The sequence below is a fragment of the Adiantum capillus-veneris genome, chromosome 16 (assembly GCF_014529385.1).
Source record: "Adiantum capillus-veneris isolate H3 chromosome 16, ASM1452938v2, whole genome shotgun sequence".
Classification (NCBI taxonomy): Eukaryota; Viridiplantae; Streptophyta; class Polypodiopsida; order Polypodiales; family Pteridaceae; genus Adiantum; species Adiantum capillus-veneris.
The window spans coordinates 70,113,440-70,128,563 of NC_140946.1; the positions used below are offsets into that span (position 1 = coordinate 70,113,440).

The 15,124-nt window shown below is 45.5% G+C and overlaps 1 protein-coding gene across 3 annotated transcripts in view; it reads left to right on the forward strand.

Moving 5' to 3' along the window:
* LOC147439246 (uncharacterized) overlaps positions 1 to 15,124 on the forward strand; it is a 33,369-nt gene that overhangs the window by 11,085 nt on the left and 7,160 nt on the right. For 2 of the 3 annotated variants that reach the window (XM_086485114.1, XM_086485115.1), the window contains exons 2-6: positions 13,178 to 13,278; positions 13,391 to 13,532; positions 13,612 to 13,842; positions 13,930 to 14,194; positions 14,270 to 15,093. In XM_086485114.1, the coding sequence (XP_086341240.1) occupies positions 13,178 to 13,278; positions 13,391 to 13,532; positions 13,612 to 13,842; positions 13,930 to 14,194; positions 14,270 to 15,093 (1,563 nt within the window). Of the gene's footprint in view, positions 1 to 13,136; positions 13,279 to 13,390; positions 13,533 to 13,611; positions 13,843 to 13,929; positions 14,195 to 14,269; positions 15,094 to 15,124 lie in introns of all 3 variants that reach the window. The other variant, XM_086485116.1, reaches the window with a different exon arrangement.

A 15,124-nucleotide genomic window follows, 5' to 3' on the forward strand; every position in this document is an offset into this window, starting at 1 on the left:
TCCAAAATCTGTTCCGGGACCAAGATCTCGTCAAGTTCCTCGACTTCCGGCTGATCTTCAGCTGGCATATCCTCTGGCACATCACCCACATAGGGTCTGAGAAGACTCACATGAAACGCATTGTGAATCTTCCAACTGTCAGGCAATTTCAGCCTATATGCAACATCACTGAGTATGTCGCATACTTGAAAAGGCCCATAGTAACGCATGCTGAGCTTTGGAAACAGTCTTTCCTTGCTCTTCATCTTCTTTAACCTTGCCTTTTCAAAGCGTAAAAGCACCCAATCACCAAGTGAATATACCACTTCACGACGGTGACGATCAGCTGCTTTCTTTTGCTTTGCCTGAGTCTTTTCTAAGGCCACTTTGACCTTCTTGTACATTTCATCCATGTCCTGAACATACTTATCTGCTTCAAATAGCTTGTCCTTTGTATGCAGTATGGGAGGAACTTTCTTGCCACCTTCAACTATCTCAAAAGGTGCCTTGCCAGTTGATGAATGCACTGTATTATTGTATGCATACTCCACCAATGGCAAATACTGCTCCCACTTTCCTTTATGCTCTGACACATAACACTTCATCAGATCTAGGACAGTAGAATTTGCCTCTTCTGACTGCCCATCTGTTTGAGGATGAAATGACGAAGAGAATTTGAGCGTTGTGCCCATATTCTCAAACAAGCCTCTCGAGAACAAACTTGTCATGCATGGATCACGGTCTCTAACAATCGACTGTGGCATGCCATGATACTTGAAAATATTGCTCATAAACAAACGTGCCATATGATCTGGCTTTATCTTCTTCCTGACAGGAATAAAATGAGCCTGTTTGCTGAATCTGCAAATGATGGTCCAAATACCATCGTTTCCTGTCTGCGTTCTCGGAAGATCAAAGATAAAATCCATAGCAATACTTTCCCATGGTTTATCTGGAATAGGTAGTGGTTGCAATAACTCTGGTGCCTTTTGCCTATCAAACTTGACCTTCTAGCAAATTAGGCATTCTCGCACCAAGGCATCCACATCCCTTCTCAATGTAGGCCAATAGAAGAATGTCTCAACCGCTTTAACTGTAGCATCTATAGCACGATGCTCTGCATACGGTGGGACATGACTTTCTTCCATAACTTTGCGTCGCAATGGCTTTGTGACACACAATCTGCCATGCATCATCATGAACCCGTCTTTAAGAAGATAGTGTTCATGACGTTGTCCATCCATTAACTGCTCGAAGACCCTTGCAAAATCTTCATCATTTGCATACTGTTCCCTCATATCATCAAGTTCATGATGATAAGGAATTGACACAGCTGAAATTTGTGGCTTCCTTGACAAGGCATCAGCCACAACGTTCTTCTTACCTTCCACATGCACAATCTGAAAGTGGAACATGGACAAGATATTTGCCCATCGCATATGCTTCTCAGATAACTTTGCCTGTGTCAAGAAGTATCGCAAGGTCTGATGGTCCGTTTGGACAACGAAATCTGCACCTAGCAGGTAGGGTTTCCAACTTAAGAGCGCATGAATCACAGCCAGTAACTCTTTCTCATAGACCTGCATGGTCATCTCTGGCCCTTGCAAAATTCTGCTCTCATAGGCTACTACCCTGCCATCTTGCATTAGCACTGCACCAATGCTACTACCACAGGCGTCACACTGGACCACAAATGACTTCCTAAGATCTGGCAACACAATGACTGGATCTGAAGTCATCTTTTCCTTTAAGAGATTAAAAGCTGAAATCTCTTTCTGTGTCCATCTAAAGGTGACTGCCTTCTTTTGAAGAGCATGTAAAGGTGAAGCAATCTCAACGAAATTTTGGATAAACCGTCTGTAATAGGAGCATAGTCCCAAGAAACTTCGGACATCGTGCACCGTCTTCAAATCTGGCCATGACTTGATCGCTTCAACTTTTGCAGGATCCATTCTGACACCATCCTTTGAGACAATTTGTCCCAGAAAGTGAATCTCTTCCAGAAAAAATTCACTTTTCTTTGCATTGATGAGCAACCTATGACTACGTAGCTCTTTGAACACAATGGCCAAGTGATGCCTATGCTCCTCTTCATTCTTTGAGTAGACTACTATCATGTCATCAAAGAATGTACCAACAAACTGCTGGTGTGGACGGAAAATTCTGTCCATTATCCTATTGAACGTAGTAGGAGCATTTGTGAGACCAAAGGGCATCAATAAAAATTCGTAAAGGCCAAACGTTGTTCTAAAAGCAGTCTTGTGCACATGCTTTGATCTAATGCGGATCTGATGGTACCCACTCTTTAGATCTATCCTGCTAAACATAGCTTCTCCTTCTAATTTGTCCAGAATATCATCAATTCTAGGTATAGGGAACCTATTCTTGATGGTATTCTTGTTCAGTGCACGGTAGTCGATGCACATACGCCATGAGCCATCCTTTTTCTGCACCAACAACACTGGAGAACAGAATGGGGATGAACTGGGCTGAATCAGCCCCTTTTCTAACAGCTCTTGTACTTGGCCCATTATCTCTTTCTGCTGAGACGCACTAACCCTGTACGGAGGCTTATTTGGTGGGCTACTGCCTGGCACCAAATCTATCGCATGGTCCTCGGGTCTCTCTGGCGGTAATTGAGACGGTAATGAATCGGAAAAACAGTCACTATACGGTTGTAAAAACATTGACCTTTCTTTATCTAGCACAGATAAATTTGATTCATCACAATCTGACACTTCACGTGCAAAAACCAAGTACGCAGAAAGATGCTTTTTCATTACAGAAGTAATAGCAGAAGCTGATACAGTGGGAATAGACTCCCCTTTAAGCTTTACATCCAGAATGTGAGTCTTTCCCCTGCTCTGTACAGTGATCTTTTTGTTGTAGGCATCCATGATTCCTTGTACATGAAATAACCAAGGAATACCTAACAACACATCACATCTGTCCAGTGGCATGATGTAAAATTCTTCAGCATCTACATAGGACTGGATATGTAGGCGCAACTTTCCAATGATGGGTGTCACAGCGTCTGTATGGCCAGAACATGCCAAACTTGCCTCTGCTGTATATCCCATCTCTTCAGGTCTGATTTGCAACTTTGAAGCCAATTCTGGAGAAATGAAGTTGGCTTTGGCACTTGGATCAAAGAAGATAAACACTGTTTGATCCCTGACCTTTCCCCATGCTTTGCAAAGCTCACTTGCATCTGAATTTGGCTTATCGCCCACCATATCTGACACTAGACCAGCCATGGGCTTCTTTCCTTTCCTGTCCTCCTTGTCTTCAGAATCAGCTGGCCTTTTCTTTGTAGGACAATTGTAAGCAATGTGGCTAGGTTGCTCACAGATGAAGCATTTGTTCTCTGACCTCAGGACCTTCTTTTGCTCTTCCGACTTGTGAGGAAAATGTCTTTTCCATTTCTTTGCTGGTCCCTTTTCTGATTCAACCATAGCTTTGTCTTTCCCTGCGTTGGCTGGCTCCTGAGTCACTTTCGGAGCCTCCTTGGGAACATACTTCTTCGCTGAATTTTTCTTGGCTGATCCTTCCTTGACGCCAGTATTGAATTCACAATCTTCTCCCTTGAGCAAACCATTGCTTGTGTTTGCTACTTCGATGAACTGCGTCAAAGTAGTGACTTTGGTCTTCGTGCAGTATTTTCTCAATCCTTTGGGTAGGCCACAACAATATTTTTCAATCTGTTCTGTCAATGGCACAAACCTATAGGAAGTTACTAGAAGTAGAGCTTTCCAAAACTTCCGATTGTAGTCATCCAGATTCTTGCAAGTAGCAGCATTAAGCTGGTGCCATTCTGTCATGACATCTGCTTCAAAGTCATCAGATAACCATGCTGCTGCAAAAATCTGCTTGAAGTAAATCCATGTGGACGGAGCTTGCCCTTGAAGCAATAAAGTTGTCCACCATTGTCCTGCATTCTCTGTCAAGAAAGTGGCTGCCTTGCGGACCTTTGAAGCCTCTGTAAAGTTTCCCCCTGCATAGGCCTTATGAGAGAGCCTTCTTCCTGTCATCAAACCTTGTAAAGGTCGTGAAAGTCACACCTTTGCCACCTTCTTTGTACGGAGTTGGCCTCTCCAGCGGCGTTAAATTGTCATAGGGAAGTGACTGAAACATGGGAACACTGTTAGGGTTCATTTGTGTTCCCTGACCGCAATTAAGTTGACCTGGAAATGCCATATTTGGCTGCTGATTTGTAATTCCAACCATACCAAAATGTGGCATCCCAAATTGGCCTTGAGTGCTTTGAAACCCTGGTAGCATGCCCGTAACACTATACATGGGGTTAGGCATCATCGTTTGAGCACCCCCGAACACTGTTCCTGTTGTGTAAAACTGATTTCCAGGTGCATGACCAGCCATGCTCTGGAATACCGATCCACCTCCAAAATAGCCAGGGTGTACTAAAGGTGGTGGGAAGACCTGTTGCATAGCCTGTAGGTTGCTTCCTTGCCCATTAGAACCAGCTATAGGCTGCTGAAAGGTGGCGGGCTGAACTGGTACAGCTTGAAAGACTGGCATCTCAGCCACCTGTTCTTGCACCTTAGGCACAGGTTGTGGAGACTGCATGTTCTCCGTCAAGTGTACAGGTGTTTCCATTGACTTTGCAGTATGAATCACCTGTGCTCGAGCCTTAACAGGCTTTTGAATATGATCCAGTGACCCAACTTGCTGAGACGGAATAGGAGGTTGCAGAAAGGCTAAAAACCTCGAGTTCTGCATTACTTGTGTGAACATAGCCACAGCAGTAGCCAACTGGGTCCTGAATATATCATCATCCGTCTGTGGTGGTCTTGAAGACTCACCCACTTCATGTGTCTGTTGACCCTGTGAAGAAGAAACCTCTTTAGTCACATCATATGGTGTGTCAGCCATAATTGCAATTCCCTGTGTCTGGTCTATGATCCCCTGTGTCTTCAAACCCAACCTGACCAAGGCTCACTTCTATGGGAAAAAGTGATTTAATCCCGTCGATGGAACCATGAAACCGGCCTGTTAACTTCAAAAAGGGCGGTAGACTTTACTTCAAACCTTGATTTAGCTTTCACCCATTTAATTTGTCGCCCACTTTACTTGTACTTTCAAGACACAACAAAGGGGAGAGGGATACAGGCTGCTAGATTGCACCTGTATGAGAAGACCGACACCAGATTGGCCCCTAACTTAGGCGCCCCTTTCGGTATTTCTTTATTTGTTTAAAAGAGGGAATAAACGCTGTGGTTCCCTACAAGCTGCCCCGCACAAGCTTGGCTGAATTTCAACTGTCCCGATTTCGGCAGCATAACTGTACTAGGACCCCTCACAGTCAGTATTCCCACGCATTGAATGACCTTCCCGACGCATACGGGCACTTTGCAAAACCTGGCGAGAATCTGCAGCACGCTGAATTCTCTGTTTTCAGCCCCGAAAATGCGCCAGACCACCTGTACAGCGGTCCCTTCGCGTCCCCGAACCTCCTGGAGGTATTAGGGACCGTTTAGGGCCAAAACCCTAAACCTGCAAAAATACACAGCAGGCTGTAATTTACTGTTTCGGGCTCCGTTTCGCGTGCCGGTCGCATCCGTAGCAAGTCCTCGAGCTCCCGCACATGTAGGGCTACTTGCCCTTTGAATCGGACGAGATTTCTGGCGTGAAACCTCTCCGAATTCACTTGTACCTGCGGGGGATCAGCCGCTAGCTAATCCAGTACCTGTGCAAGAGGCTCTTGCCTCGGCAATCGCGCATGAACCCACACAACTGTACATTGGTCAAATGAAAAGCCCACTAGAGGGGCATAACATACTGCCATAGGGGAGAGAGAGGGCAGTGCGTAGCGTGCAGGGCATCACTCCTGGCACTGCACTGTACATAAGAGGGAAAGGAAGCACTCCATAGCTCTTAACTTGTGACAAAATCTGAAAATGAGCCTCTCCCAGCTTAAATTCAGCGCCACTTCTTGTTGCATGAGGAAAGTGCACCATAAGGTGCCACTTGGCACATTTACAAGCATTTTCCCGTTTCGGGGTTGCCGCCTAAAAATCTCCCAACCGGTTGCCCAGTTGACTTCACGGCAAAGTAAGAAAATGTTCTCCTTGTCATTCCGGAGGTAATGACGCAAACACATTTTCAGGTCCCAAAATAGCAGTTCCCTAAATTTTAGGAGATGTTGCCATTGTATCTGTCTAGGTCATCTGACCCCCTTTGTACACTGCAGCCACACCCAAAACTGAAATGTAGCCTCTATAGCAAAGGATTCCACTTTGGCTAGTCAATGACCCCACTTTGGCTAACCATAGTCTTTGTCCAACCTTAGTGCTCTCTTGCCCTCAGGCTTGGACTCCCTCTGGACAGTTCCACACTAGCTATGCAATGCAGGGCAGTTAGATTTCCCGAGGGGTGTTTCCAAAAAGTGAAAGTAAATAGATAATAAGAAAGAAATCAACAAAAAGGATAGATAGTAGTCACACGCTGGTGACAATGACTATTTTTCCAAACTGTAAAATGATTATATCTGCAACTTGATAAGTGCCTTTGTCGAAGTCATTTGTAACTTTGAGCTTTGTCCAAGAAAAGATTGAATCTTTATCTGCTTCAAGTGAAACTATTGGTAGATTGACTTGAGTTTTCTGTTGAGTGATGACCACTGGTTGGAAATCTGTAAGGTATTCATTGGTTTGTCTGGAACAGTAAGATCCTCCTGAAGGGCCGTCGTAGACTGAGACAGAGTAGTTTTTGAAGGTATATCCATCTGTAAAGGTTTATCTGTGGAACAAATTGTGTCCAACGATTCAGTCGCAGCGACTAAAGTCGTGCTGCAAGAGTCTACATCTGTTTTATCCTTTGCATCGTTGAAGGCAAGGAATGGAGTCTTCAACTTTGAAGAATTATCATTCACCATAGCATCTGGTATCTGTTTAGAGACAAAGACTATATTCTGCAAGGGCGGTGACGAGCCGAATTTTCCTGCCTGGATCACGGCCAAAGAAGGGGTTATGTGCTTGTTGGTTGTCACATAAGAACTAGAATCTTCTGAATCTTCAGCTTTCTTAGCGGGTATTAAGGCTTCCAATTGAGAAGCGGGAGGTTGAGGGAGTTGTCGCCTCTTAGACCTCTGAAGGATCCTCTTGCACAAGGAAAGGATCAGTTAATCTTCGACTTTACCACCATCAGACAAGAAAGACTTAAATGTAGGGCATGGCTTGCGAGGGGGAACTTGTCCAGCGTCGCAGCATTCACGACCGAGTACTCGACTAGGGTCCGATATCTGTGCCACTAAGTAAGCCCATCTTGATATCGCTGGTGATCCTTTGGAAGCTTCATATTGTTGCTTTTGTTGCTGATGATTCGAATAAGAAGTTGGTTGCTTAGTACTGTAACATTTCCAAGAATATTCATGTTGAGACTTTTGCTGCTCGCACGAAGGTACTTTGCGTCTAGTTGTCTGTGAGAAACCATGCTTTGGGCTAGAAAATTTGGACTGCAAAACCTCCGATTTGGTCGTTTCAAAGCTTTGCATCTGTAACTAGTCCAAGCAATTGTTGATGGAAACAAGACTTGCTGAGAAAGTCTGTTGCATAGCTTCCATTTGGGCTTTGAGAAGGGCAAAAATGTGCGCTTGCTGATCATCTTCTCTTTGGAACGTCGACATAGAGATCTCGACCTCGTTGATGGGAGATGTCTCCACTGGAGCGGGCGACAAAGTGTGTAATCCGGGACTAGGAGCTCGCTATGAACACGTGACCAATATATTCCGGCTTGGAATTGGTATATACTTCAGCTTGAAAATTTATTCCAGAATCTGTTCCTGGTTCTGTGTCTGTTGGCGGAGTGTCAGGAATAATAATAACCTCGAGGAAGGGGGTTCTCTAGCAAACTCTCCTTCGGAACTTCATCTATGTATGAGAGATACGAATAGGCGCCTAAGTGTGATCGTTTGCAATGGTTGTGGGTCAGAATGCGTGCAGGAGAGGCAAGGAGCCAGCGTTGGATGGGAAAAGGGGGGCAGCGTAAGAATTCTGCAAACGCTAGCCTTGCGACATCTTTTTTTTTTATATCGCTGGCTGGTTTAATTGAACAGGTACATTCAAATGGCCCTTTTAATTAATGGGAGTGGCCGGCCAGGTTGGGCGCCCTTAATGAGTTTAATAAAATAAGTTGCGCTGGCCTATTAGCTGGTTTAATAAAACGTCATGTGCTGCTGTATAAGGGGCTTGCGTAGACTTTTTTTTAACAAAAGGCTGCCAGCGTAAGATTTCAGCGATTGGTGAGGAGGCGCCTGGCTGAAGGGTATGCGTAGGGAAGAGACATGCGAAGAGGCATGGCAGCCAGCAGGTCATATGCCAAGAGGTGTGAGCACTCAAGAAGAGGCATGGATGGCTACCAAGAGGCAAATCCCGATGAAGAGGTGCCAATGAAGAGGTGCATCGCGAGGCTTCCACCAAGAAATTTCAGCACACACATCGGGTATGCCATTTGAAAGGATTAGTTAATCGGGTATCTGTGAGGTCCGGAATGGATCTAGATGCGATTACTAAATACGTTGCCGATCGGTCATGGTCTGAGATTTGGAATGAATTTGTCTGTGATTTGTCATGTGATGTCCTGTGATGTGACTGTCGTCTTGTATAAGTGCTAGATGTGTCGTGTCTAGTGCGTTGGTACTAACAGTCAGTGTCTACTAAGACAGTTGATGGCCTTTGTCTGTTTTGCAGGCGTAATCAAGGGCGATTACAATTCTTTCAAGAGGGGATATGTCACAAATTGGTGACGTGGCAAGCTCCCAGACCCCCCCCCCCCCCGCCCTCCCTTTGTTGACGTGGCAGGCGCCCTTAAAATGCGCCGACAGTTTGTGCCGTACGGACCTCCGCAATTTTCGTTGACTGTTGACGCGGCAGATTTTTGCAAAACGCACTGACTTGCTGACGTGGTAGTATGTACGGATTTCTGGAAATTACGCTGGCTGAATTTTGGCAGCTTTTGGAGATTAAAGCTTTTGAGTTTGAGAAGCTTTTGGAGAAGTTAGCTTTTGAGTTTAAAAGATTTTGGGGCTCTGCTTTTGGGCATCCCTAGTAAGAATAAATAAGTCTTTAGGGACTCGCTACTCAAAGCATGTGGACGCAAAGTCTGAGAGTGAGTACCCACGGACTCTCTTGTACTTTGCACACAGATTAATATAAAAAAGAAATACCGAAAGGGGCGCCCGTCTTTGGGGCCAATACCTCTTGGCACGGAACTACGCCAGGCCGTGTCGTCTTTTGTGAACTGTTTTAAAGTGAACCTCTGTTGTGTCGCGGTGGAATCTAGACTTGGGGTGTCCAAGTTTGTTACATGCTGTGTGTAGTTAATTCTATCAAGAATCTCCTCAACTCAACCGACTCACAAGTCGCACAACCAGCATCTGCAGAAACTACCGCTGCTGACCGCTTTTTAGAGAATGGAGCAAAATTGAGGGTAAAGGCATAAAGTACTGGTATCTAGATCATTTCCCAGCGCTATAGTGCCCCACCCTTGAGGAAGGAGTCGGAAACCTGCACCTCCGGTCATATACCACATTCCAGAATCTCCAAGCTGCTACGGGAAGTCCAAAGAATGAGACAACCAAAGCTGCTGAGAAATCAACTTTTCGATGATGAAGAACCAAAGAACTGCACCGACCACCATATAGAATGATGAACTGCAAACTGTATCTGAAGGAACTTCATCGGAAGTGAGAGTGAAAACTGCTACTGATCTTCATCTGTCTGGAACATATCCCGAGTGGATATCACCCTACTCTCAAGCGAATTGGGAACAAACATCCAACAGAAAGGAACATCATTACTAAGACTGCATGCAATACCGCAAGATCAAGAAGACCGTGCACCCAAGCTTTGCAAGAGGAGAACAAGGTGCTATAGAAAGCCACCAAATAGACTGTCAATCCTATCCGGTGCTCATGGAACCACTAAAACCGTAAGGAAGTAGTCTGCGCAAACTGACTCCCAAGCTGGCTCCATATCCCCCTCTGTAGGGAGAACTCTCGGACCATGAATTAGTGCTAGAAGTGATGAAGAAGATCCTACTGCTGTCCAAGCACTTCTCTCTAAAGAAGCAGCTGGAAATGAATAGCTCCCCCTTTGGATCCAACAACCGCATGCTTGCTCCCCTTGCGGGAAACTCCATCTGGGAAGACCAAAGCAATCCAGCACTGCTACACATCCTGAAACCTCCATCGGGTTCCCCTCGGTAAAGAGAGGTCAGGGTAAACAAGGGTAAAGACGGGGAAGTTCTAGACGAGGGTCCATAGCCTCCACATACCCAAATCTGCCCCAAACTTGGAGAAAACCAGGAAAAAACAGCCAAGCTTCTTCTCTCTCAATCAAGTCCAAAATGGCACCGGATCAGCCAAATCCGAGTATTCAAGGTGGTCGTGACACCTAGGGCTCTGATACCATGTCAAAGGTGGCAGCGGAAGATGCAATGAAGATGAGAACTGGCTCATGATCTGGTGGACACCTCGACTCCGATCTAGAACACTTAAAATGCCACATACATAACAAGGCACCTGTAGAGAGGAGAGATCACTAAGGTAGAAAGAGAAAGGACATTTGATAATAAGAGAGAGAGAGAGAGAGAAATGAAATGAAATGTTATATTAACGTCTTCAAAAGGCCATAATGACCTATGAGACTCGAAAGTTACAAAGTGGTGGATCTGATACAAAGTCAGAGTAACAAAATAACCTAACAACAATACAAAACATAGATATATACTATGGGGTCCTAAGTTGATCGATGTGAACCAAGCAAAAGACTAAGCAAAAAATGGGCGGCTTGTTGGGATAGCTGAATCACAAGAGATCTAGCATTGGTCGTTGGCGAATCTCATCAACTTCCTCCATGGTTAGTAGTCTGACTGGGCGTCGTGCATGCCTGGCCAGCGTGCTCCGAATTTTCTGTCGTAGCCTCCGTCGATGCTGTGTAGTTCTTCGCAGTCGCGGGCGCCTGGATTTCCCTAGTTCAATCGCTCGGTCAATCAGTGTGCCTCTGGTGTGAGACGAGGGGGAGCTCTGCTGTGGGAGTGGCTCTTGCGGCTGTCCCGTGTCTGCTCTGAAGAAGTCTGTGATCCGTCTTTGAGATTGGTTAGCCTCGCCATTCATCAGGCTATCTCTGTGTCTGCGCAGCTCGAGCAAGAACAAACCTAGACATCTCTGGTCTTCGTATCCCATGACTCTTGAGAGAGAGAGAGAGAGAGAGAGAGAGAGAGAGAGATCTGGGAAAGGCTCTCCATGCAGATAACAAGCTGCTCATACAAGTGACCAAGGGTGGTGCGCCACATAACTGGCATGCCAACTGGATAGACCCGAGATACACACAATTGCAACTGTTGCTGACACTGCCAATTGCTCGTGACTGTGCGGTCTCCACATGGGCAATACCAAACTGCATCTCCTCCCAGAAACAAGGTGGATATGGAGACCTATATACACCCAGCTGTCTACCAGCCCCCACGACCTCTAAATGGGTGAAATAGCAGAAATAGGCATCGGATGCCCACAAGGGCCATGGGAAAAATATCGGCAAGGCTGGGAAAAATACCATATTTACCCGGAACGGGAACGGGGAACGGGAACAGGAGGGTCCCAAACAGGACGGGAACGGGAAGGAGGAGGGGGGGCTAGAACGGGAACGGGGCCAGAACGGTTGACTAAAGTAAGGCTTGAATTACCTCCATTCAGCTTAGTCCCAAATAAACTCCTAAACAACCCCAAAACTGCCCCCAAATCTGCCCCTAAATGTCTACTTTTGCCCGTTCCGACCCGCGTTTCACCGTTCCGCCTCATGTTCCGCCTCGTTCCCCCCATTCTGGAACACCGTTCCACTTAAACCTGTTCCGGGACGGCGTTCCGTTCTCGACTTTGTTTCGGGAACGGGACTCGCCCGGAACGCCGTTTTGGAACGTTTGGGCTGTGTTCCCCCCGTTCCCTGTTACACTGAAAAATACCCCAGCCTACAAGAGCCTAATGGCCATGGAACCAAGCCAAAACCCAAGGCTAAACATGGCTAAACACAACCCGACATGAGGAACCTACCTCACACTGGCTGGGCACAGCCACAAAACAGCTCTCACTCCCTAACACCTATCCCTGGGAGAAATTGCGACGGACTGGACAATCCAGAGAGATGCCTGAACTCTAACAGAAAGAATTTACATCCGAAAAGGTAAGAGGTGAAGGCCACTCCACAATGACGTGAATCTTCTTGGGATCCACAACAATGCCATTCCCAGAGATGATATGACCAAGGTACTCCATATGGTCCTTGAAAAACAGGATTTTCTTTTTATTGATGTACAACACGTTTGTATGCAGAACTTCTGCAAATGTTGTTTGTGATCTGGCAAAATTTTGCTGAAGACGAGAATGTCATCCAAGTATACTATCAAAAATTTGTCCAAGTAAGGAAATTTCTCATCGTTAAGGTCATAAAACTGGATGGGGCAGTGGTTAACCCAAAAGGTATGACCAGAAATTTGTGATGGCTTTAAAATACTTAGCACGCTGCTCTTCTGCCAATTTGGGCCCTATGGATTTCTTCTTCTGATTCTGTACCCTTTGGAAGACTCTTGCCTTGTTGAGGTGGACACTAGCTTGTCTGCAAGATAGGTCAATGAGCCAGCGTGCATCAGCATTTAAAAACTTGGTGTGCATAGCCTATAGCAAGTGTGCTTGGCCCATATTTTTGTGAGCTCTAAGCAAGTGCATAGGGACATATAGTTCAGAAGGTCTCTTAAAACTCATGCAGTTTGCAACTAGAATTCCATTATCAAGCAAACTGGTCAATACCCCTCAGTTTAATTAGTAGATGGGCCATTTGACTGACTTGTTTTATTAAATCTAGGCAATCTTTAAAGATGGCAGCCGCAGATATTACTGTATATTTCAAATCACTGTACATATCTTGTAGAATCTAGATTTCCAGCATGGGTATAAGTGTGGTAAATGCATGTTACAAGGGTGATTAGCTATGGGTAAAATGCAATCGAGATGTACAGATGATTATAAGGAGATGATAAAAATGTTGAACTGATGCTGTCCTTCAAAATGGTACGAGTCAATGTTTCGTTGGTTTGTTTTTTTTTGGTCAACACAATGAGGGTTTTTTTTTTCCCTTTTTTGTCAGCACCGACTGTCCAGTAATGTGCAAAATCTCTTCTGCTACAGGAATATGTGGTAGTTCTTGTAAGCCATGGTAAACAGCGAGTACAAGCTATCAAGGATTTAGAGGCGTTCCTTGGTGATCGAAGTGAATTCTTTGTTACCTGGTCTGTCACATTTCTACTCAACTTTTACATATTATACATAAATTTATTCATACCTCCTGATTACTAGCTCTTGTCATGTTGGAACTTAACGTTTCCTGGGATCACTCTGCAGGCTTTGGGAGCACCTGGGCTCTAACATGCACTTGTATACAGCATCTCCGCCAGATGATTCATCCCCAAATCAGAATCAGGGTGAGAATGAAGCAGAAGGTGAAAATGAGGTCACTGTGGAAGGCTTAGATGTCTCAGAGCAGGTGATAAAATGTTGACTTTCGTCGTAGGGTCTGTTTTCTATTCGCAGTTGGTTTTGACTTTGTGGTTTGCAAGGTGCAGACAAAAGAGAAAGTCCTTCAGTCGTTGCCAGACAGCAAGGGTGGACGAATCATTTCGCTGAGGAGTAAGCCCTCTGAAAGTCATTTGAGGAGGGAGTTAAAGTTAAATTCTTCAAGAGTTAGCCAGAGTGGCGTGACTCGAAGTCTAAGTGGGTCCATACGGCCTGCAAAACGCCAGCGTTCACCAGATTCTTCCCTTCAATCAGAAAGAGTTGCTTCTGAGAAGCAAAAGGTTTTAAGTTGTTTTCGTTTTGTCTTCACCAAATTGCCTGGTTATGGTCTTGCAATTGTGCTTATTAGCTTTATATTCTGTTGACAGGCTCCACGGGTGAGTGCTTCAATGCGGTTGTTGCAGTCAGCTGTGCGAGAGGCAGTGGCACCAGCAACAGGGCATCCAAAGCGTTCAGTTCGAGAGGCAGTGGCACCAGCAACAGGGCATCCAAAGCGTTCAGTTCGAGAGGCAGCAACTTCAGTTTGGAAAACGACTGCTTCTCTGCGAGCTTCAACAGCCCCCACATCTAGTCATTCAAAATGGTCGGAATCAACTTTGAAACGCTTGCAGTCAGTTGTATCAGCTGATTTTGGTGAGATGCTTTAAAGAACGGTGAACCGTGAAGTTCTTTGTTACTTGCTGCAACTAACCCGTTTGTGATTCACAGAGAAATCTGAGGTTGCTAGCGTGCAACAGCCTGCTCGCCGACCTAAAGCTGCAAGACAAAGTCAGCAGGCCGTGCCAGCAATTATGATGGCTATGAAAGCAGCGGCTGCAGCAGCTGAGGATGTGACCAAAGTGAGGGGGAGACATTCTGGCAATATTTGGGACCGGTTGGGCAAGAAATCTGCTGATTCTGGAGATAGCAAGGATGAAGAATATGAAAGATATGGCGACGATAGCGAAGAAGCAGTAGAAGATAGATATGTGAGTCATTACGATGATGAGCAGAGCCGCAAGAGACCTAGACTAGATCATGATGAGATGCTTAGTGAAGGCTCACTGGAAGATGATGCTGCAGCCTCAGATTCAGGTTTTGATAAGTACACAGGGCAGACGGCGAGCAGCAGGAATGTCTATGCTGTTCAGGGTGACAAGTATCACAGGAAAGAAAGGAACGATGAAGGCCTGAGTGAAGATGAGGTGGAAGATGTTGAAGATATCAGGGCAAGAGATAGGCGAAGACAAAGTAGAGAGGAGTCTGTAACTGTAGAGTACCGACTGGCCCGGAACATGGAAGGGGCTAAGAAGGAACCACACAAGCAAAAAGGGTCCAGTCCTGCTTCAGGGTTGGCTAACTCCTCTCAGAAAATTGTTAATATCTCTGTAAATGTCAATACGTGGAAGCCTGGCACTTATGACAACACTGGAGGTAGTGAGCAACCTGCTGCTTTGCCTGCCCAAAACCAGTCACAGGAACAGGCAGATAAAGTTTATCCTGCTAGTACCCCAAATGGTAATGAACTTCAAGAAGATGGAGCAGACGTTATGGTAAGGAAGTCAATCATAGATTTTGCTCATT